Here is a 23114-nt window from a genome sequence, read left to right as displayed (position 1 = left end):
CGCAGCGCTCCTGCGCGGCCGTTTCCGCTGCCCTGCCTGTCCGCCTCGCCGCGGACAGCCCTTGGCTGTAACTCGGGAATGTCGCAGGACTGCCGCACATCCCTGTTCCTGTGCAGTGCTCGCGCACGCTAAATGTGAGTGCATGGGCATATATGATTCAGCTGATTTCTGTGTGTGCAGCAAGGTCATCGTGTTTCAAATACTTTTTTGTCCAGTTGCAGTCAGCCTGAATTGAATGTTTGTCACCGTGATTACCAGTAACCTTTTCTACAATATATCCTCCTGTGATCTTTCTGGCATCTTCAAGTGGCAGGAGTGTCAGTTTGGAGTTACAATGACTATCTAACATCTTGCCATTTAAATGCTGTCTTAAGTCCCGGTTTTGAGGAGACTCTGTCCACAAGGTGACCCACCAGGGTGGGTGAGCTCAGCTGCCCCTGAACTGACCCGTTGGGCTCAAACTCGGGCAGCACTACCCTTGCTGAGACTACATGGGGGAAAGGCCTGGCCGTGGCTGCAGCAGTCCCAGGCTCCAGCTGTCTCTCTCCCTGACAGTGTCAACTGTAAGGCAGTCACGTATACATCCTGGTACAGAGGCCCAGAAGGGACGGCAACTAACCTGAGCCCTCTGCAAAACAGCTGCAAAGACAAACTGTGGTGTGGGGAGCACTCCTCTCCTGGTGCTCTGAGCTATCAAGGGCAAAACTAGCAGGAACACCATCACCCATTACAGGAAGTGCACAGACTCCAAGGTGTGTAAGACCATCTTCATGTATTGCTTGGAGCTCTGAACTTCTCCACTGCAGCCCTAAAATGGGTGTTCTTGTTCAGCAGCTCCTGTGGGACATTTAGCCATGACTTCCCCCTTCCTTCTGCAAGAAGAGGCTTTGGAAGTGAGAATATGCCATTTCCTTCATGGAGACGTTGCTTGGACCCCAGAAAACACGCAAACGCACACAGACTGTCGTGCCCACCTTCCCTCCCTCTCCACAGAGAGAATGTTTCTACTATACACATCATTTAATCTTCATGGGCGCCTTAAAAAATACCCAAAGAAGCCTACTCTATAGAGGAGCTTTTGTACTGAGTGGAACAATAAGCTATTCTTTCCTTTCAAGGTCATCATGAGATACCAAAAGGTCCTTAGACAGCCAAAAGATACATAAATATCTCCTATATATGCGTGCAATATATATTCTGTCTAGGAGATGGAAGTATGCACATGTGAAAGATTTGTATTACATCTAAGGAAGGAGATAATGACAGTCAAATTGTAGTCTAATATTCTGTATGTGGAATACACAAGAACAGTTTTCCTAGTTCAGTTGCAAGAGAAAAAGCCTACACTAAGATAAAAGTTATCTTTATGTGGAGGGGAGGTTTTCACTGGTACTGAACTCTGTGTTGAAATGTTCATTTATATAACAGTAAATATATGTATTTGTATGTAGTAATTAGTGAAAGTGTGTAGTCCTGTTTGAAGTCCACTCCACAGCAATGTGTTAATGTGAACTTTGTTCATGTGAGCCCTCTGCCCACATTGTTGGCACTGCTGCAGATGCTCTACCATTCTGCTCTGCTTCCTAGAAAGAATAGGTAGTTTGTTAGACTGTATTTCTGTCGGTTTGCAGTTACAATGACTGTATAACAACATGCCATTTCAATGCTGGCATACAACCAAGTTTGTATGGTATCTGTTTAAACCAAGGACTGCAGTCCTGCGCTGCTTTGCTCAATGATAACCACATTTCTGCACCCTGTATTTCCTTGTGGAGTTCTACGGAGGCAAAGGATCTCCTTATCTGGGCATTGCTTGCAGAAACAAGGCACAAAGGTATAGAAAGTTCTTGAATTATAACACTGCTAGGAGAGTACTTGCAGTCCACTTAGGTTGGGTGAGTGGTGTAACAAGCAGAAGGATAGAAAACAAAGAGCTTCTGGATGCAGTGCAACTGCCTGGCTGGGGTGTTGAGAAGGTGGCAATGTGAACACTGACCTTGTGTTTTACTAAATCGCCAACCCTATCACAGAAATTTACTCAGTCCTCTCAAGATTTGCGCATCTTATAAATAGTTAGTATAATGTGTTGTCTATAAACTTAGATTCAGGGAGAGGAACAATACATGCAAGATGCTGTCACATAACTTTCAGGCAGTTGGATTTCATCAAGTAGCCATTCTAGGTGATCTGTTCAACCTCACCATCTCGCTGCACACATTTAAAAATTTGTTAGTCATAGCTACTACTTTCTCTGCTTTACATTCAGTTTCTTGATTTCTCCCTGACTGTTCCCCTTTCCCCTGTGGCAACGTTCCTCTTTTTTCCCTGTATGATCAAAACGGCAACTGCACTTGGGGGGGCTCTTTCAAAAGTGTGGTGCTGCAGTGAGGATATAGTGTATCTCAGCCATCCTCCTTCCGTGGTCTCTTGCTCTGGTAACCTCTTTACTTTCACACTGTGTTTACCCTGGCAACCATGACCCATCTTTTCTTCAGAATGCCAGCCTTTGGTTATAGTTTGACTTTAAGTGCCATTTTATAAACCATAGAGATTCAGGAACTGAATGACAAGCAGTTCAGACAGCTACACTGTACAGTGAGGCAGTCAGGTAGGAGGAGGAAGGTATCAGCCATTAAAAACTGAGTTGTCTCTATTCATCAGAGTCTCAAGAAAGGTCCTGACACTGCTAGCCTCTAAAGTTCTGAACAAACCTTGCAAAACTTATTTTCCTCTGAACTCTGTGTTTTTAGGAATACAAAATACAAGCAGTGCTATGATAAATTTCTAATCTCACAAGAGAGAATTATCTCACTTTCATTCCAAAACAGCCAAGACTTCTCAGGATTGTGAAACATCAGGCTGGAAGCCTCCTCTCAAATAACATCAGTGCATGTTCCATCCTAGTCTTCCTAAACAATCATGTATTTTCTGGTCACACAGTTCAGAAATATGTTCTGCATCATCAATACTTTTGTAGAGGGAGGCTATTTTTTACCTATTTTCTCACCACGGATTTTTTTTTTTTTTTTTTTTTTTACATAACTTCTCATCCACAGAAGTCCTGCTTACCAGCCCAGAGGTGGCAAATGTAAATTTTCTAAGGGCCTCCAGGGACCAGTCCAGAATAGCTAATGAAGTGCTACTCAGGTGTACAAAAGACATTTGTGTCAAGTTTTAAAGACCTGTAGAAAGTATGGTGAGATCATTCTACAGTCTCAGAAAGAGGATAAACTATGGAATTTCAACAATGATGGAAAAATCTTTGCCATCATGACAATCAAAAAAAAAAAAAAAGAGTTTGCTGATTTTCTTTCCCTTCCACAGGTTTTGTGCCAGACTGTCATGGATGTGATTATGCATATGACAGAGCTCAGAAGAAGGGAGAGAAGAGTAAAGACTTCTTGATTTTAGTAAAGGGAAACTCCATCCCAGTTTGCTAACTTGCATCCCAAGTGGCTGCTGATTACATTACAGCTGTTGTATACTTCTTGCTGACTACCTGCATGCAACTACTATGACTTCTGGCAAAAGAATGGGTAATGTGATGCAAATACGCATTGGCTAACTGACTTCTAGCTTCTAATGCAAAAAATATTTCTAAGATCTCTAAAATATACAGTACAATAGTAAGGGATGTATATTCCACCTGAACATTTCAGGTGTGTGCATTTCATGTTGTGCTGAACATTTCAGAATGTAATAGGTGTCCATACAGCAAGTTGTTCTTACAGCAAGTGTTCTTCATTTGTTTTCATGTCATGGACATGAAAAATGTATGCAGGCTTTATTTACAGTATTTATAGAGGGTTTATTGCTCCCAGGTATGAATTCTGCATATGATCTGGTATCTTGAAACATACATTTTTTTAAAGTTGCTGCAGAATTGACATAAGAAAGAACTCATATGCTTTTAAAAATTTTCTTCTTGTTAAACTTGAAAAGCTATTGTGACAGGCTGGTAATGAATACCAGTTCAAAGGTTGATAGATATTTATAGCTATTTTTAAGTTTTCCTTTTTTAAAAAGATATGAGAAATTAACAAACATGTTCCATTAACCAGTTTCCTCTTATAACTATAAACACTACATTAGTAAACTGCATACAAGTATACAGAATTCATAGCCCCATTTCATTATTTGAGCCATAGGTCTCCATAATCACAGTATATCATTGCTACTTGGTGTAGGCATTAACAATTCCAACACTTTGTCCTTTTCTTGCACACGTTGACTTTATGGAAATCTGACTCCATAGGCTTTATAGGAATTAATCATTTTTTGTATATAATTGTTAATGAGAACTGGGTCTTCAAAGTAGTTGGAATCTATAGATTGAGCAGTCTAGACTGAAGACAGCAAGTAGTGGAGTGAAAAGTATTTCACCTGTGAGCATGCTGTATTGACTGTCCAACTGTACCCACAAAATTAAGGCTTTATTTTTTCTTCTCACTTCAAATCTAAGTTTCTCTTATTACCTGTAGTTGTGTGTCATGCTTTGCATATATCAGCATTTCGTTATTGTCCTTTTGCTGGACTCAGGATCACTTACAAGCACCCTTCCTCTTTCTTTTGTGTAAGGTTGTTGAAGGGCAGTTTCTGTGAAAAGAATTTATGTCTATGTATTTTTCTGGAGGAAACAGGAAAAGGTGAAGGCAAGTTCATAGCCACAATATATGCAACACATAATATATTGTCAAAATATGTTTCGGCAAAGGAACGTGTGGCTGTTGTTCTCTGTGACTGCCAAAAGGTTTTAAAGTTTCTTAATCTTGTGAAAATAACTCTCATCTTTCCTGTCACATGGTGTGTGGGATTCTAAAGTTAGATAGACGGGAACATTTACTCTGAAATGTCCTTATTAGGAATCTTAATACTATAACTAGTGCCTAGATACTGATTGCCAATCCTAGAATGCCTAGATACAGATAGCCAAGACAGCGCTTCTAAGAAGTAATTACTGATTATTCTCCTCAAACAATAGTTGGGCTGTCTTTTTGTTACTCTTTGAAGAGGTTCCTTCCTCTCTCCCCAGGTCATTCCTGATCTTCTTCCTCACTTTCCTCCCCTCCCTGCAAAAAAATGTGCCATATGTGTTGATTAGATCACCTCTTTCTCATCTCCAGCCTGCATTTACTCCTGGCTAGCTTATAGCCATTAATTCTTGTGACAACTTTGTCATTTAGCTCTTCTGTTAATGTTTTATTGTTCCTGTGACTTGCTGGATTTCCTTTGTATAGGTGAGTAGTGAGCTTGCTTGTTCTACCAGTCTTAATAAGCCATCTGGCTTACTAGCTACACTAAGTAGCAATGATGTACTTTGATCACTGAATCAGCAGAAACATTATAACTCTTTTAAAATAAATTAAGGGTTGTGCTTACAAGACGAAGTCAGCCGTCTTAATGATCAGTAACTGCCAGTCACATCTGAAGACTCTTAGAGTGCAAAACTTGGCCAAAGTGTTTATGTTTCTAGGATATGTAACCAGGCCAGCATAGTCCCTAGGACCAATCCCTTCTTCACCGTCAAAGCTTCATTTAGCTGCACAGAAGCGGCAAGTACCGCCTGAGTCATCACCCCCAGCTCCCTACTGTCCGTAGCAATCACAGTAACATCATATTCATAAACTGGTTTAGCCCATACATAGGATTTACACTTCCATTGTGAGGCTTTTCTAGAATGTGTATTGCTCTGCTTGCTGCAAACGTCTTTCTAATGTCACAGTTAAGCTTACTTATAACCAGAAAATGCCCACTTGTTCCTGTGACAGCTTTTCTTGCTACCTCCTCTGTTATCTTTGCCTGTGACCTGTACCTGTAAGCTGCTGTACCTACAGCACATGAGCCTCATTTCTTGTTTTGCCAGGCCCAGTAAGCAAATAATTAATTCAACTAACCCAGATGTGAAGTAGTATTGGGAGCTAACTGGTTATTATCAGACTCTGTGAAGCCTTGTGGCAGTTATACCACTACCTGTGTGAATGACAGTACCCCTCCTGCACAAGTGAGTGTGGAAACACATTTCAGTTGAAGTATGCTGATTTCCAAAAATGGGTGAAATTTCTGAAAATTCCACACGTGGCTGCAGCTATCGTGGTGAGGAACGGTCAGCTTTTCCTCGTGCCTACCTTGCTCTCCCGGCCGACCTTTCCGGGATCTGTCGCTCTCGCTGCTCTCCCGTCAGGGCTGGCAATCCCCGCAGAGGGGCACGAAAAGCCCGGAGGTGGCCAACCCCCTCCGCAGCACCCCAGAGGCTCCCTCGCTGCCGCACCGCCCGCCGGCCCCGCGCCCGCGCTCTGCCCGCTGCCGGGCGGCGCGCGGGGCGGCTCCGCGGCGGCGGGCGCGGCCCGAGCATGCTCAGTGGCGGTGGTCGGCGCGGCCGCCCTGGCCGAGGCCGGGGCCGGGCGGCGTGGGGAGCTGCGGGCAGCTGACGGGCGCTGCGGCAGCCCGGCGCGTCCCCCATGGGGAGCCAGGCGACGGACGGCGCCGAGGTCGCGGCACCGCCAGGTGGGAGCGGCGGGGCTCCCGCTCTCCTGCCTTCTCCGCCGTGCTCGGGCCGGCGCGGCCGTCGGGGCGCCCCGGCGGCGGCGGAGCTGCGGCGGGGCAGCGCGGCGGGGACGCCGGCGGCGGGCGAATCCCCGTGGGGAGCGGGGGGACCGGGTATCCCTCCTCGTTCACTCCTCGTTTTCGTCCTGGGAACTCCCTGTAGGAAGGGGAGCGTTTGGGGAAGGCGGCGAAAGTGCGCAGGGTTTCTCAGGCCGCTAGTGCGGGCAGAGTCAAGCCTCAGTGGCTGCGCTAAGGGCTGCGCGATCGCGGGAGAGGAGGGCTCTAAGTGTGAGAGCAATCGGCTGGAAACTCCTGTAGCACTAGGTCTGGCTTGAACAGAAGTCGAGGAATCCTGACCCGTTATGTTCTGATGTGTTTTATTTGTGAAATGACTGTAGTCTGCACTGCGAAACAAGGCATGCGTGCAAGAAGTGAGGAGCAAGTTTCTCTTTGATATTTTATTACATAATAGGGCATGCTACATAGCAGGGTTCAGGTGCTCAGAGAGTCCGCCGTGGGTTATGTATGATTTGCTGGGGTTACGTGTGCTAATGCGCTGGGAGTGCAGTTTAAGTTCTTGCACATGCACTTTCAGTGAAGCCTGAGGGTGGCCTATAGAGTTACAGAGATGTACTTAAACGAGTTTCAGGGCTGGAGATGACTCTCCATTTATACAGTGTTTTAGTACTGTATTGAGAAGATGGAATCTTTATGGCAAAATTTGCATGCAAGGCTGAAGTCCTATATAAATGTTTATTTTCAAACATGGTTTATAAATTGTGCCTCCCTTTATCAGATTATATTATAAGCTTTTTCTTGTTGTTGTTTTAAGAAGATGGCATGCCAGAAGTGCTTGGTGAAGAATCAGGAAGATTTACCAGAGAGCAGCTATTTACAATGGTTGCCGCAGCTTCTATCAACTTCAGTTCAATGATATGCTATTCGATCCTGGGACCCTTTTTCCCTGTAGAGGTAAACCAACAATTTAAGCAGCTACTCTCAAAATATTTTTTGTGTGTTGAAACTTTTTAAAAGATCTTGAGCGTCATAGGACTTTTGTGTCTGTGTGTGAGCTCTGAGTTACACTTTTAATTTGTGAGAATTCATAGTGAGAAACTGATGCTGGCTAAAACACTATAGAGTGTATGTAACAGTGACCTGGATCCTGTCTATAGACTAATTACATCTTCCCTGTGGCTGCAGAGGAGACAGGAGACTAATGATACGGCAATGTCTGCTTGCTTGGCTTCAGGTGTCTTCAGGCTTTCTGATAAGGCTTCAGCTCAGCAGCTGTTTCCTGCTGTGACCCATATAGGTGTAGCTTCCATCTGCTCTTAAGTCCATGAAACAGGTCTCCAAGCTGACATCCAGTCCTTAGTATGGAAAATGTCAGATTACTCTGGATTATCCAGACAGGACAGATGAGAGATAGAAGGAAAAATGTGTGCTTAGAGAAGTAAAACAATTTTTTTGCCCTGTGTTGCATAGCAGTTTGGTGGTAGAGCTGAGATGAACACTCTAGCTATGTCCTGACTTGCGCTGCAGTGCCTTAGCTACTCAGTGACTGTTTTTCTTTATACCTACCCACTTGTTAGCTCATGCTGGCCATCTTTCACTGTGTTAAACTTACTGCCCTGGCAACAGTTGGAAAAATCTCTTTCGTTGTATTGAGTGAATGCAATGCTTAAATAGGGATGCAACATAAATTGTCATGGTGCCTTTGCAGCAGAAGTCCATTTCTTTCAAGGCCAAGTTGTTCCCAATTATTCAAGCTCTAACAGAAAAATCTTAAGACCGTTTTTGTCTGAATATTCTAGCGTACTATCTGTACCTCTGGAACGTACTTTACCACTGCAATTTCTCAGTTGGACAGGTCAATAATCTGCCTGGTGTTTTTTATGGGGAGATGTGATACAATGAAGATAACAAGCTTTTCTGTTCGCTGCCTTCCCACTCTGTGAGGGATCAAATCTCTGTAGCTGGCTCCACTTGTGCACCAGCTTAAGGGATCTGTATTAAGTCTGATCACCTGTTCAGTAGTACAGCAAACAGCCCAGAATTTCCATTTCATTGCAGAATAAACATTGCTTTTTCCTTCATTAACTATAACTTAAATAGAGGAACAAGATGTCTTTAAATTGCTCTTATTACCTTGTGAGCCTCCATTCTTTTTGAGAAAGAAGAGAGCTTTGTAACTGAACTGGTGGAGAGTAAAAAAAAAAAATAGTGCAAGGCTTAAATGTTATTTGCCTCAAGAGTTTGCTTCCATCTTTACTAAGTTGTAATCTTTTTTTCCTCCCTCTACAGGCAGAAAAAAAAGGTGCCAGTAACACAATTGTTGGCATGATTTTTGGATGTTTTGCTTTATTCAATTTCTTGGCTTCCTTAATCTTGGGAAACTATGTAAGTATAATTCAAGCTATAACCTATTTCTGTGATGACACAGGTTGATACATGAAGATAGTTCTCTAAGGCAGAGAAGAGAGGTGTCTCTTCAGTAGTGCCTTTGAAGGCTTGTCTCTGTATTAAGTGGAGCCTGGCTAGTCAGTCTGGATGGAGCTTGTCAGTACAACTTAAAAATTGCTCTTCACTGCAGTTCTTGAAGATAGTATAAGATGGCTGACATGTCTCCGGATTGCTTCTCTGGTAATATTTTGTTTGCTTCAGGATAATCTGTTTATTTAATTCTTTATTTCACCTCCTTTTTCCCCTTACCTACCTTTCTCCACCCCTTTTTTTATTTATTGCACTTATTTATTCTGTTTGCCTTGGCCTATTTTATAAGGGCTTTTTTTTTCTTCAGTTTGCTGCATCCGTTCTTCTTTTCTGGTATGTTGCCTTTTCATAACATTTCCTCCTCTTACAATGCTCTGCTCCTTCACTGCCTTTTCCCTTCCTCTTGATCATACCTCAGTATGAGGTAAATGTCTCCATTTCTTGTAACTTAGGTTCTCACACAGATTCAGAATTTTTTTTCTTGCTGGAGAAATTATGAATAAATTGTGTAACAGTTTGTGTGTTCATATGCTGAAGTACCACTCTTAGTTCTTCCTTGGCTAGACCTGCTGCTGTGTCATACTCTGCCTAAGTTGAGGCTTCTGCAATTTCACCATCTTCTGTTTCTTTGGCTGCACAGTCTCTCCTCTGACCCATGATTTTCTCCTGGGGATGAGCTGGCTCATCAAGATGTCACACAAGTGCTATTGCTCAGTCCAACCTAGGTGCCCGTGATGGCCTTCAGCTATGGTACAAACCTCACCAAGTACTTTGCATATGGGAGAGAGCTGTCTTCACTGAAGATGCTGAAATGAGCAGATCTTTATCAACAGAGGTGCACAGTCTAGCAGTCAGAAATCATGAGGATTTCACTGAAACTCAGCAAAATACTGGCTTCAGTAATAATGGCTGAAACACAAGGACTTTGCTCAGGCCTGAACAACGCAAACAGGCTGAAATGTCTGCTTTCCTTAGGGGAAGTTATGGCATGGAATTAGAAGCTCAGATATATTTTGTTACTGGATTGAGTTAGGCTTATGGCATGCTTTTCGTCATCCATCACCCAAATGATTCAGTCTGAAATGAATGAAGATGAGGTCTCTTTTTCTGGTAATTTTGAGACTGGAGAAGGCTGGAGTTACCATGTTTCCTATTCCAAAGCTTTGTGGTATTAAAGTTCATGATAAAAGTGCTTTTGAACCAGCTTCCATTGACTCTTTTCTGAAAGAGTCTCTTCAGCCTCTCTCCTGCCATAAATGTGGTGGGTACTTTATTGCTGACTTGGCATCACTGACGGTACTGGAGGGGGACTGTATTACTTAGTGTAAATGATTGTTTGTAATGATGAGTCCTGCTGTAATCTGCTGCTGTACAGAAGCTGCAGCAAATGGCTGTGAAATAGTTAACTGCACCAGTGTCTTACCATTCTGAAAACTGGGTTAAGTCACTTAACCGTTTAGAATATTTTTAGGTTCAGTATTGTATGAAGGCACACAGGCAGGAGCAGTTTCTCCAGATGTGTTAGTTATATTTTCTATAAGATGCCCCTGATGTTTTGATTTCTTAATAGTAATGTACTTTGAAATATTTTTGATTTAGTTCTGAAATAATAACATGTAAAAATGATATTTAATTTACAGCTTACACAAATTGGAGCAAAATTCATGTTTGTGGCAGGGATGTTTGTTTCTGGATGTGTTACAATTCTGTTTGGGTGAGTAATTTTTGTTTTTTTATTGTATTTTTCTTCTGATTTATTTTCATTCAGGTGAAAAGAGGTTCACAAAACAAAATTGAAAACTTGTGGGCATATTTTAGGTGTTGGATAGGTTACTTAACTTCTTTTGCATCTTCACTTTTTATCTCTCCCTTGTTAAGCAGAATGAATGCTACTCTCTTTCAGTTGGTTTCAAAGCTTGTGTAGTACTTGGAAAGCAAAGGATGAAGGTCCTATATGTGTAAATAACTACTCTAATTAATGGCAAGGAACTTGTCAAAGTGCAGCAGTAAGGGAACTATTTATGCATAATATTTTAATTATTCCTTTCTTTAAAAAAGTATTAATTGCAAATGAGAGGATTTGTCTGGCAGCCAGTGAGAATAAGCTGCTCATTTTAGCAAAATAAAAACTTTATTAAAAATAAAAGAAGCTTTTATTAGGTAGTTTTAACTTGTTGCATCAGGCTCCTCACATAGTTGCTTGGAAAAGCTATGAAATACAGCAGAAAGCATTGGAGCTTTTCACAGGTTAGGAGACGACTTTACCAATGCGATTCAAAACAATGTAGTAATAGATAGCATTGCGACTCTTGTAACTGTGTCCTTTAACTAAGAAGAAGTGCTGTTGCAGAAGCCTTTAGCAGATGGCTTGTCGCATCTTGAGAATGCATCTTAAGAATTTGCTCTTTTTCAGAATGCTAGACAAGGTGCCCAGTGGAACAGTGTTCATCAGTTTGTGCTTTTTAGTAAGAGCAATGGATGCGATAAGTTTTGCAGCAGCAATGACAGCATCATTTTCAAGCCTTGCAAAGGCATTCCCCAATAATATAGCTACTGTCATGGTAAGTACAAAAAACCAATGTTATAGCTGAGTACCCACAACACAGTGAATTTACCTGTAGACAGCCGAAAAAGGAGTAGGATAAAATTTGCTCTTGTATTCAGGTGTACTTGAAATCTAATGTTCATTCATAATATAAAGTCACAATTCTAGAGCAAGTTTACACCTTAGCATAACTTCAATTAAATATAAGTAATCAAGCAGTAGGTATTAGTTGCTTAAATTTTGAAGACAGCTCGCTGAATTGATGGTAGTAGTAATCTCTTCAGTTGAAACCAGATTGTTAAAATGATAATGCAGCTTTTAATAACTATTTCCATGTGGATGGTAGGAATATTCGCGACTCCAATTTATTCAACAAATTTGAGTAATTCATTCAAATAGCCTTGATTTAAACGAATGAGAGATGCAAAACTGGAAACAACTTTGGTTTTATTCTTGTGTAATCTATTGATAAAAGTGATAAGATATGAGAAGAGCAGAGCTAGAACTTCTTGAAATCTGAAGAGCACTGTTTGTGGTCATCAGTGATTCAGTCCAATTAAAGATTAACTTTATTTCATTGGGTTTTTTTATACTGTTGGGGGGGGGAACTTTATATTTAATAAAATACTGCTTTTTCTGCCTCTTCTTTAATTCTAGTTTCAATTCAAATACAGACTGACAGAAATAATTGGGTTAAACTTTAATTAGTGATTAAACGTTAAGGACATTCTTCAGAATATTTAATAACATTGAGAAAGTTGATGCTTTTATTAAGATTCTTGTTCAGCCATATAGTTGCTTCTATAAATGTATATACGAACGATAGATACTAAAAACTAATAAATTGTATCAGCAATGAGGAACTGGCATTTTCTTTGAAAAGCAGGTAATACATTGTAATCATACTTTGGATTTATTCAGTTAATAATGTTAAGGTTTCCTGTTTGCAAATTTTAAAATGTAATTTAAATAGGTAAATAAAGTAAACCTCAATTTAAAGGAGCCTAGCTGGACATAAAAGATGTATAAAGTTGTCTATCTTACCATCAGACTTCAAGAAAAAAAATTGTCTGAAACATTAATGGCAGGACAATAAAAATGATGCACTGCTGAAAACAGTAAGTGGTGGTGTAAGTTGCCTCAAGAACACAATTTCAAATATAACACAGCTGTAGCTTGGTACCTATCTTTGCTTAACTATCAGAAGACATGTGGAGAACTTTTTAAATGTTAATCTGTTTGCCTTATCATATACTGTGATGGCATGTTCTGCATAAGAATAAAAACTCTTCAAATTCATTCATGTAAGTTACTGGCCTTAAGCTTCATCCCTTCAAAATGGACTGATGAAGAGCTCTTCTTGCTATTATGCCCTCGTGGTGGTTGAAAAAGCAGTAGGCAGAAGGATAAGCTGGCTAGGTTAATCAAGGTGCATCCTAGGGTAAAATAAAGCCTGAAGGAGTGGATGAGGAATTTTAGCCTTGCTTCCTGTTGCCCTTCTTGATATTGCTAGAAACTAAAAAGCGCTTTTCCTCTCCTTACCCTTTTGGTACCAGCTTTCAGCCCACTTTTTACCCATTGGATACCCTAAAGAATGTATAGGGGAGTTATTAAATATAGGCTTGTCAGCCTTGTTGAAGTGAGAAGTCCAGCATCTGTCAACGTTGTCCCTCTATCAGAGGAGGTATACAACTGCAAAACGTAAGCAGTATCACTTTTCATACAATATCAAGTATACCCTGATGTGTACTAATCCAGTGCCGTATCCCCCCAAAATGGATTTGTTAATTCAGTAGGATTGAATGATGCATAGCCTGATTTTAAATTGGAGTCTCCTCAAACATAAATACTTTAATCCCAGAGCAACAGAAGTAAGAGCATAATTTGGATGCAGTTTGGATGCTTCACTGCAGAGGTATTTGCTCTGGCTTGTATTAGTGAATTTAAAGCCAAACAATTCTCTTGTGTAGATGAAACTCTATGATCTTTTCCAGTCCCAGAAGTTATCAAAACTTTAAGTAACTCTTTTGACCAACTGTTACTTGTTGCAAGGGCTGGTCTATGCATTGATTAATGACATGCTGAGGCAGGTATGGCAGGTATTGACAGTGTTGACTATGGTGTTGTAATGCAAGGAGATTTAAATGCAACTGCATTACTGTCCTTTTTTTTAAGATCTGATAAAGAAGTGAGATTTTTTTTTTGTCTATAACTTAAGAAGCTGAGTTTTCCCCAGTGCAGTTTCTGTGTTACTCCCTACCTATAGTCACTAAATCCAAACAGTTGGTTATGGAGGGAGAGCTTTAACTTGAAACATCTAACTCATCTTACAAGATGAGATTCATCCAGGTAGGCTTGTCTGAGTCCTCCCCCTTTGGTTATAGTGTAACTTTGCATGCGGGAGAAATGATCACTTCAGCCTGAGTTGTCCTACAGATGCTGTCTATCAGTAAAGTGATCATCTTGTCTCAGGAGTTAGACACATTTGTTGGCAGCTGAGTGGCTTACACAGCAATGGATTCAAATACAAGTGGTTCTCTGTAATGAAGCAAGAGAGGCAATAGCTGTTACCCAGACAACTGCAAAATTCCTTTTGCTAACCCCCTTTGTAAAGGTCTCTACTTGCCTTAGTGATGAATTCACTCTTTTTTCTAGCCTGACTACATTGTACTGCTCCTCAGAGAAGTGGTTATCTTTTTATTGTTATATCAGAATTTGTTAGCAAACTGACTTTTTCTGATTTGTTTTCTTTCTCATCCTTTAGGGCAGCCTTGAAATTTTTACAGGGCTTGGACTGGTGTTGGGTCCACCATTAGGTGGCTTTTTGTATCAATCATTTGGTTATGAGATCCCTTTCATTACACTGGGAAGTCTAGTGTTGGTCTTGGTGCCTGTGAATATGTGCTTATTACCAAAATATGGTAAGCTTCCTCCTTCCTGACTCCTTTGGTTGGTCAGCTTGAGACAAATGGCTAAGCTAAACCTTAATTTCTCAGGTATATAAATGTCCATTAGAAAAACATCAACTTCTGGAGTCTGATCCAGCTCAGAGGGCAAAGCTCCGGCTAGATTAATTTGTGCTCTTGATCAGGCCCATGTTTTAATGCTAACTAAAACTAATGCATGCGGATGGCCTAGAATGAATCCAACCTTTTATGTCCGTTTCTGCAAATGCTAAGCTCTCTGTATAGGAATGATCTGAGATATATTTTTGTTTCATTGTGTCTCCTTGGCTTCAGGGCTTGTAAAGGATCAGTTGTATCTGCTTAGCATCAGCTTACCATTGTAGCTAGTTGAAGAAAGGCTGGAAATATGTTTTGCCTGGAGCAAGAGAACTTGACATATTTGAGGGGTTAATGCTGGGAACCCTCCCTCCCACCCAAAAATTACAGAGAGAGCAAAGTGGGTATTTATAGTGCATGATGCAAGATCTAGTTAACATGAATGGATGTTAAAGTTAATAAACAGAGGTTTTAACTGTAATGCAGTTAAATGTATCTAAATTTTCTGAAATTTTAGATAGTGCTGTTTGGAACTGGTAGTTTAAAGATAAGTCTTCATGCAAGATGATAGTTTTCTAGTTACAGTTGCATAATAGTCTAGTATTGGCTTCCATTTGCTTGTTAGATTACAAGCCTAACAGGGCTATAAAAGGGAAAATACTGTTTTTAATTTGGGGTTGTTTTGGGAGGGGGCAGGAAAATGACTCATAAGCTTATGCTATGAAAAAGAATGCAACTTTCCCCCTTTTTCTTTTGAGACAGATTCGATCCCTAGCAAGGACTCCTTTTGGAAGCTCATTCTTCTGCCGAAAGTCTTGCTTCTCTGTCTTACTATATTTTCTCTAAGTTCATGCTTGGGATTTTTGGATCCCACAATGTCTCTGTTTGTCCTAAAGAAGGTAAGTCAACTTAACGTGCAAGAAAATAGTGACTTCCTAAATAGTGGATAATTGGTTATAAATCTAGTTTAAATACTGTAAACAATATTAAACCTTATCCAAATCCAGTAGTTTTAGTTTGCTTTTAAATAATTTGATTTCCACAGTACTGACAAATTACAGTTCCCATTTACTTCATCTGTTGATGCAGGATGTCAGTACCTCTGAAAATGAAGAAATCTAGGGCCTTTAAGATATACGGGTTTTTTTCTGGTTAATTGGCTTTCAGCTGCAGAGTCCCTTCTCTGAACAGGCACAGCAACTGATTTTGTAAACTGGGACTTTTCTTTCTTTATGAAAGTAAATTTTGTAAAATTGCAACAGTTACGAACAATGTCTCCATCGACCGATGCAACATTTATTTTGGGGGATATGATGTCACAGCTTTGTCTTCTTTTAAAGCAGTGCCAGTATTAAACTGGTTGCAACTATGTAGCCTGCTGGCTGACTTTTTATTGCTCATTAGAAGGCAAATGCTCCTCCCTCCCTCCCCCCCCCCACCCCCCCTGCCAATGTCCACAATATTTAAGATAATAAATTTGAAGTAAGCAGTTCTGTTACAGCTTGAAGTCAGGTAATGATTTTTGAATGGTTTGTTTATTAATAGCTTGTCTAGGGAATAGCATTTCACAGGTTGTAGTACTACTGTTACATTTTTTACTCTCTAGTCCAGCGTTTAGAGCGCTCATCCAGGACAGAGGAGACTTGGAACTAACCTATTTCATCACTAGAGACGTGAATGTATGTTTTGGCCATCCAGGCAGGGTCTGTAAATATCCCGTTGTAGAATATTCTGCGCCAGTGTGGCTCTTCTGCTTTCTCACCGCTTTGCGCTAGCAGACACTCACTGTAAAAGGACCGTAGCCTTGGTGAGTGTTTTAACCACTAAATTAGAGTTATTATCATGTTCTTGCATATGGCAAGAAACTAATGAATATTTATATAGTCCATGCCACATGAAACACCTTGGAATACCTTATAAGTGGTAGTTAAAGCACTCATTTGAGAAGCTAGTACACTTTTTGTTCATTCCATATTTTGCTTCAATATGGGAAGGTGATTCTACGTTAGGAAACTGTAGACCTCAGGGTACTTGCAAAAAGCCTCTTATTCATTCTAATAAAAATCCTCCTCTGGATGAAAAGCCCAAGTTGTGTTTTGTAGGACCACTTGCTTTACAGATGCACTGATTTACCATGGATGACCACAGTATTTATGCTTTTCAAAGTGAAAATAAAACTGATGTTTGGAGACGTAAAGACTAAATCAACCTAAATTTCTGTGTCTGAAATGTCTCTTTCAAATATGCCAGATATCGATGTTAGAATCCAGTGTGCTGGCCTAGGGACAAAGCTCAGTGTTACTCTTAAGATTATTTAGGCTTGATTTGTGCACAGTCATGTCAGCCCTTGTCACTCCACACTAAGACATGGAAGTGGAAGAAGGCTGGAGCTTTGCTGATGACTTGAAGTCATCAAACTTCACAAACCTCTGTATGACACAGTAAAATCCAATACCAAAAATCATGCACGGATTTTGGCAGTTTGACCTAAAATACAATTCTCAGATTGTCCTTCAATAAATGTTGCATATGCATTTTTAGATTTTTCTTTCTTTCTTTCTTTTCATAGTTCAAACTCCCAGCTGGTTATGTGGGCTTAGTATTTCTAGGTTTGGCACTCTCGTATTCCCTGTCTTCTCCCCTCCTTGGACTCTTAAGTGACAAGCTGCCAGTGAGTACTGTCCTGTTGTTTGTGTAGTATTGATAAAGCACTGTATATATATATGTAGTTAATACTGGAGAACTTTTGATATTGAAACAACAGATGTAGGCCCAGTACTGTAAAGGGATCTGTCTTTCAGCACCTTGCATGTGTGCTGAATCCTGTCAGCTTAAAGGTCTCCTGTGCAGGGTTCATATATATAAGAATATAAGAAAGTCCAAAATCATAGAAGACAGTGGACAAGTATCCTGTAGTTGAAATATGTTTGAACTTTTCCGGTGCACTAAACGTAGTCTGCTTTCCAGCCAATATAGTAAGTGGTAAAACTCATCGTGGTTATTGTTGTTTTTTCTTCTCCCTTTAATTTTATCAACTTTTCGGAGAAGAATAAAGATGTTTTGGCCAGCTGTATTGACTTCTATCTCTTAATAAATGTATTATCAGAATTATTTGTGTAACAGCACACCTATTGGCTATGGCAGGAGAGCTAGCCTTTCATAGCTCGTTCTCTAGCTCTGTTTAACTGCAACATAGGAATCAGCTTTGATGGATATTTCTAATGCTGCCTTGTTGACAGCCATGCTGACTGATCAAAGAGACAAAACAACTTAGATTTTTGCATGATCAGCCTGAATGGCAATGCTAGTTTTCTGACGCTTTTTTTCCTTAATGCAGACTAATAGTGGCGTTTGGCCACACATTATAATTACATGCAATGCTATACGATATTTCTTTTCTTAAGGAAGAGTAAGACCTAAAACATTTTGCAAGCAGAACAGCACCACTCCTTACTCAGCATCCTGAAGAAATCTCTGTATTAAGCAGCTCCTGACAGCGATTGCATTTGTGTCAAGGAGAGATGAATTCAGTGTTTCTTGCTGGTGCTCAGAACTGGCAGAGAAATGGTGAATCCCTAGCTGGTGTGTAATGATGGTCTCTATAGGAGCAGTACTGTTTAGAAAATGAAGATTTAGAAGAAAAGGATTAGGAAAGGTGAAATGGTTACATTACAAATTCACATCTTCAAACTACATACCTTTTTGTTCTCCTTCACAGTACCTCAGGAAATGGCTGCTGGTCTGTGGAGGCTTAATAACAGCAGTGTGCTTTTTCATGTTAGGACCTGCTCCTGTACTGCACATTGAAAGGTAAAGGATTGCTTCTTCTTGAAATTTCTTGAGCCATCTCCTTAAGTGATATTTTTGGTTACAACTGTAATGACCATAGTCATATATGTCCACATAAATCTATAGTTAGCAGCTCTGACCATGAAAAAGCAGTATTTTTTTTGGCTCAAACATGAATGTATATCAGTGGAAGCATCTGAAAACTGAGGTGTGGCTAGAATAGGAGAGAAATGACAGGTTCTTAAAATGGATCATTTTTCTTTACCTTTTGTTATTGTATTTGCTCATGTTAATGTGTGCACAGTGGGACAAGTGCTGCTTTTTATTTTCCTTTCCTCCCAATTCTGTGGCATTTCCAGTGCAATAAAACAAAGTCCTCTTTCTGTTTTATTTTTATAATCTCAGTTTCATCAAAGTTTATCAACTATGGGTTTTATGTGCATGGCTGTGCAGCACTGTTGAGTTTTCTCTCCCCCTATGTAGATTACTGGGGAAAATGGCAGGATATAGCTTTAATTTCAGCTAGCTGAATAGAGATAATGTCCATCTTACCTGAACATTGCATTGCTATGTTAATTCACAACAAAATAGACTCTGCTACATTTACAAAACAGCTGTAGAATCCTTTTGTCCTGGGTTACCTACTCTGTTAAAACTGGTGATAGACTTGCTAATGTGTAGAATTAGTCAACCCTTTCCTCCCAGGCTCACACTTTTTAAAGAAGATAATACATTTCAAAATGAGCTGGTGAGAAAAAGAAATCAGTAAAATCTTCAACATTGTCTTCTCTAAGTTTTTTTAGGCATAATGTATTAGGCTACAAAACTTCATCTGCAAAATCCTTCACTTGTGCAACAAACCAAGTCTGGAGTTTGAACATATGTATTGTCAAATTAAGCACATTTGCCTACTGTTTCTATTAATGCTTCTCATAAGTTGAACTCCATTTAATAAGGAAATACTTGACTCAGTGCAGAATTTTAAAAATTCTTTTACAAAACTTTTTTACATGGAGAGCTTTATTTCCCAGTCCTAGTGTTCATTTAAAATAGAGTTCATTTTGGCTTCAAGAAACCTAGTTTTCCGGGCAGTCATGGAGAGCTGATACAGCAGCCTTCAGTCAAATGGTGTGCTGACTTGAAAAAGATTCTTAAACAATTAACTACTTTTAAGTGCTTCTTTTGCAGTCAACTGTGGATGTTTGTCCTAGTGCTGGTTTTGATTGGCTTTTCCCTTGGCATGAGTGCTATCCCGGTATTTCCAGAGATACTGCACTGTGCATAGTAAGTAATTTTGTCCAACATATCTTTCATGTTCCCTCTTATAGTAGAGAGCTCAAGTTACACCGTATTTTCAGGAGTGAATGTTAAGTGGGTTTTTGGTATGGCTTTTTTTCTCTTTTGAGACAAAGGTAGTGAGTAATACTTAAAAGCTCACACTACTTTTTGTCCTAATTTTTTTGATTGACCACCTCAATAATACTCTGTCATTATGTTCCCAAATACAGTTTTGTAAGTGTGTATCTGTGTGCTATAAGCACTTTGAAGTTCAGCTCATTTTGTTTTTCATAGTAAGGGGCAATCCTGGTGCAGTTTCATACACATGGGATTTATTCCAGCTTCTTAGGAAGACTGATAGCCAGCAATTTTCACTGGATTTTCAGGGTGCATTGGCATTAATGACTGCACCTACAGGAGTCATACTAGCTCAAAGTACAAGGTCTGTGATATGGCTTGTCAGTAATGACCTGAGATGGTCTTAGTTTATTCTTGTATTAAAGTATATTCCTCTTAAAACAAGATCTTTCCTTCTTAAAATGCATCTGTCATTGTTTTACACTTGATATATGATATATGGGGAATGAGTAATGCAGTGATAAACAGACATGACTCTGCTGTACACCTCTGCTTGTTACCTTTTGTCGTGTGCAAGTTAAAAGGAGAGAAAAAAACTGTCCCTACAGGGGAAGACTATAGACTGAGACACAGTGCTGTGTTACACCTAGTCTAACTGGTCTGTCTTTCCATAGTGAGAATGGATTTGAAGAAGGTCTAAGTCTTTTGGGACTGGTGTCTGGGCTCCTCAGTGCCATGTGGTCCCTTGGGTAGGTAAACGGTCACCTCTGGATAAATATTTAGTGTTTGGTTGTTCTACACTACTGTCGCATGAAAGCCTGCCATGTCACAACTAAAAATCTTTCATTGCAGACATTGTTTTGACCTTGATTCAAAAGGGTCTCACCAAACAGGTGTCTACTTTAGTGTTTAATATTTAGACAGATGTTTAATATTTAGAAGATGCTTTACAGAGCTAAGTCTTCCTACATGGAGTGAAGTAGATGACAGCTGCTTCTCACTTGCTTCTCTTCGCCCTCTCTCAGTTTCCACATTTACCTTCTTTTGTCCTGGATAGCTTAGGACATAGTCTCTTCTCTTACAGCCCCAGCCATTATTCAAGGTCTATGTTTGCACAGCTTAGCAGAGCACATCTAAACTTCTTACCCAGTAGTCGTAGCAGAAGTGGGTGAAAGATGCTACCAGCAGCTCCTTTCAGAGTTGTCACTTAGTGGGGATGGACACAGACATGCTATTGACAGCCACTTCCAGCATTTTTTATTTATCAGTCCTTGTAGTCTTCTGTGACTCCTGCTGGGTTTTAATGGTACAAACTTGCACCATTTTTAAAGATAACCAAAGAACTAACTGTCCTCTTTATCTGGTCTAGGATTTAGTACAGGTACATGTAGTACAGTTACCAAAATGCAATTTTCTACTGTTACCAAATATGTTCCTCTAGAATGTTCCTCTAGCCTTACAGCATTTTGTCCCCAGCTGTAGCAGGTGACCATGTCATGTGATCCCTTTCATAAGGTGACAACAGCTGCATAACTTCAAGGACATTTTTACAGAGGTGTGGAGCTGCAGAGAGGTTATGTACAGGTCAGCCTTGTAGTGACTGCAGTGATGAAAACCATATCTGCCACAGTGTGCCTTCCCACCTTCCTGTTTCCGTCAGTCTTTTGTCTTGAAGTTTGGAAAGTTTAAATTTGGAGGGAAGAGGATTTAAATTTTTTTTGTGGCAGAGGTGATCTGTGTGGATATTCTGTTAAAGCACGGTCCTTAATGGAGCCTCTAAGCAGTCCTGGATACAGAAAAGAGTGTACTCAGTGCTATGGTATGAACTCCTTCTCTAGCTGAGGAGGAAACTATACAGTTTTGTTGGGGCCATGGCAAACAAAGAATTCATACTTATTGTGGATTATAGAAAAGGTAGGTCTGTGGAAGGCAATCTGTTGACAAAGAATGGACCAATGGAGAGAGGCCATGAGGCACAACATGCTGATAATATGATCTGTTATTTTTAATTTGGCATGCCAACACCTCATTTTGATTTATTGCAGGGCATTTGTAGGTCCCACTCTAGGAGGATTTCTGTATGAAAAGCTGGGTTTTGAATGGGCCTCAGCCATCCAAGGAGGATGGCCATTGCTAAGTGTAAGTAATCACAAATTTTTGCTTGTTATATCTATTGCAATTATAAGTCATTGCATTAGGTCATTATTATTAGGATTGTAATTGACTCTTTCCTCGAAGGGACTCTCAACTGGAATATTCTATATCATTGAGGCCACAAGGAGGAGGTATGCCGAGATATTTATTCTTTCTTTTACTTAATAGCCTTATAAAGCAAATTATTGAAAGGTGTGCTTTCATTTTTTACCTTACTACCAACATGGTAATGACAAAAATGAGCAGTAAGAATATTGCTTAAATACTTTCTTTGTCTGTATGCTTTACTAAATCCCCACTGAGCTAAACAGAGACCTAAACCAAGTAATGCTCACTCTATACACAGAACTGGTCCTGCAGCACAGGGCAAGTAGCAGGTCTATGGCGTTAAAGAGCAAATGCTACTGATAATTCCTCCAAGAGGATGTCTGTGAGGTATATTATGTCAGTAGGAATGATAAATTTGAATGCAAGCACATACATACAAGCAATAACTTGTGTGTGCAATAGAAAGAAAAAATTTAAGTGATCCAAGTAGCTCTTCCCATGTTTCATCTGGCTTTTATGCTATAATGTTAGTATTGTGTAGAAATATCTAGAGAATATTAAACCTGATTCTTCTTCCTCCTTTTATTTTCCCTCTGCAAATAGTACCAGTTCTAGCCTGCAAAACCCTCGTGGTAATAATGAAGAAAGAACTCGTCTGTTGGGTAGTGAAACATAGCCAGACATACTTTTGGATTCTCTCTTTACTATTGTGATTTAACCTAGTCTTGAGATGAGTGGACTTGGAAGTGTTTCATTATTCTTGAGTTGGGATATGTGATCCGCTAGTGAACAACCAGTAGCGGTTTACTTGTAGCTGCATCTCTGTTCTGAAACACTAAACACTGACTGCCTTTCTTTTTGGAAGTGCTCATGTGGATTGACTGAACTGATGAGTAATTCTCGAATGTCAGCCTATTTAACCGTGTTCCATATACAGTGCACCACTGTATGTGGAGAGGTGTACCTTCAAATGTCTAGCTTTTACACTTGAGTCTGCTGTGGGTTATTCATAGATGAAACTACTGTTCTTATTACCGTGATTTTTTGCATCTTTTTTAAGGGAAGATCATAATCCTGTAATACTTCAACTGATAAAATGTTGAAATGGAATTTGAAATGGCAAAGCATTAAGCATAATATTGTTTTCAATAAAGCAACTTTTTTCTGAAGTTCTGTGAACT

The 23114-nt window shown here is 40.0% G+C and overlaps 1 protein-coding gene across 5 annotated transcripts; it reads left to right on the top strand.

The window, feature by feature from the left end:
* On the top strand, positions 1–23102 carry SLC18B1 (solute carrier family 18 member B1). Of its 5 annotated transcripts, XM_026120993.2 has the most exons (15): positions 1–134; positions 3325–3536; positions 7376–7515; positions 8851–8946; positions 10680–10753; positions 11453–11600; positions 14349–14505; positions 15349–15485; positions 17156–17257; positions 18305–18396; positions 19564–19659; positions 20406–20480; positions 21777–21870; positions 21970–22016; positions 22537–23102. In XM_026120993.2, the coding sequence occupies exons 2-15, from the start codon at positions 3515–3517 to the stop codon at positions 22607–22609; spliced, it is 1353 nt and encodes a 450-aa protein (XP_025976778.1). In that variant the 5' UTR covers positions 1–134; positions 3325–3514; the 3' UTR covers positions 22610–23102. The 5 variants fall into 5 exon arrangements, with proteins under 5 accessions (XP_025976778.1, XP_025976793.1, XP_025976784.1 ...); XM_026121008.2 differs by lacking the exon at positions 3325–3536 and having other exon boundaries at positions 23–134; XM_026120999.2 differs by lacking the exon at positions 1–134 and having other exon boundaries at positions 3337–3536; positions 7379–7515.
* The last annotated feature ends 12 nt before the right edge of the window (positions 23103–23114 follow it).

The sequence above is a fragment of the Dromaius novaehollandiae genome, chromosome 3 (assembly GCF_036370855.1).
Source record: "Dromaius novaehollandiae isolate bDroNov1 chromosome 3, bDroNov1.hap1, whole genome shotgun sequence".
NCBI lineage: Eukaryota > Metazoa > Chordata > Aves > Casuariiformes > Dromaiidae > Dromaius > Dromaius novaehollandiae.
Note: the sequence above shows the minus strand (reverse complement) of the source record. Positions and strands in the feature narration are given on the sequence as shown.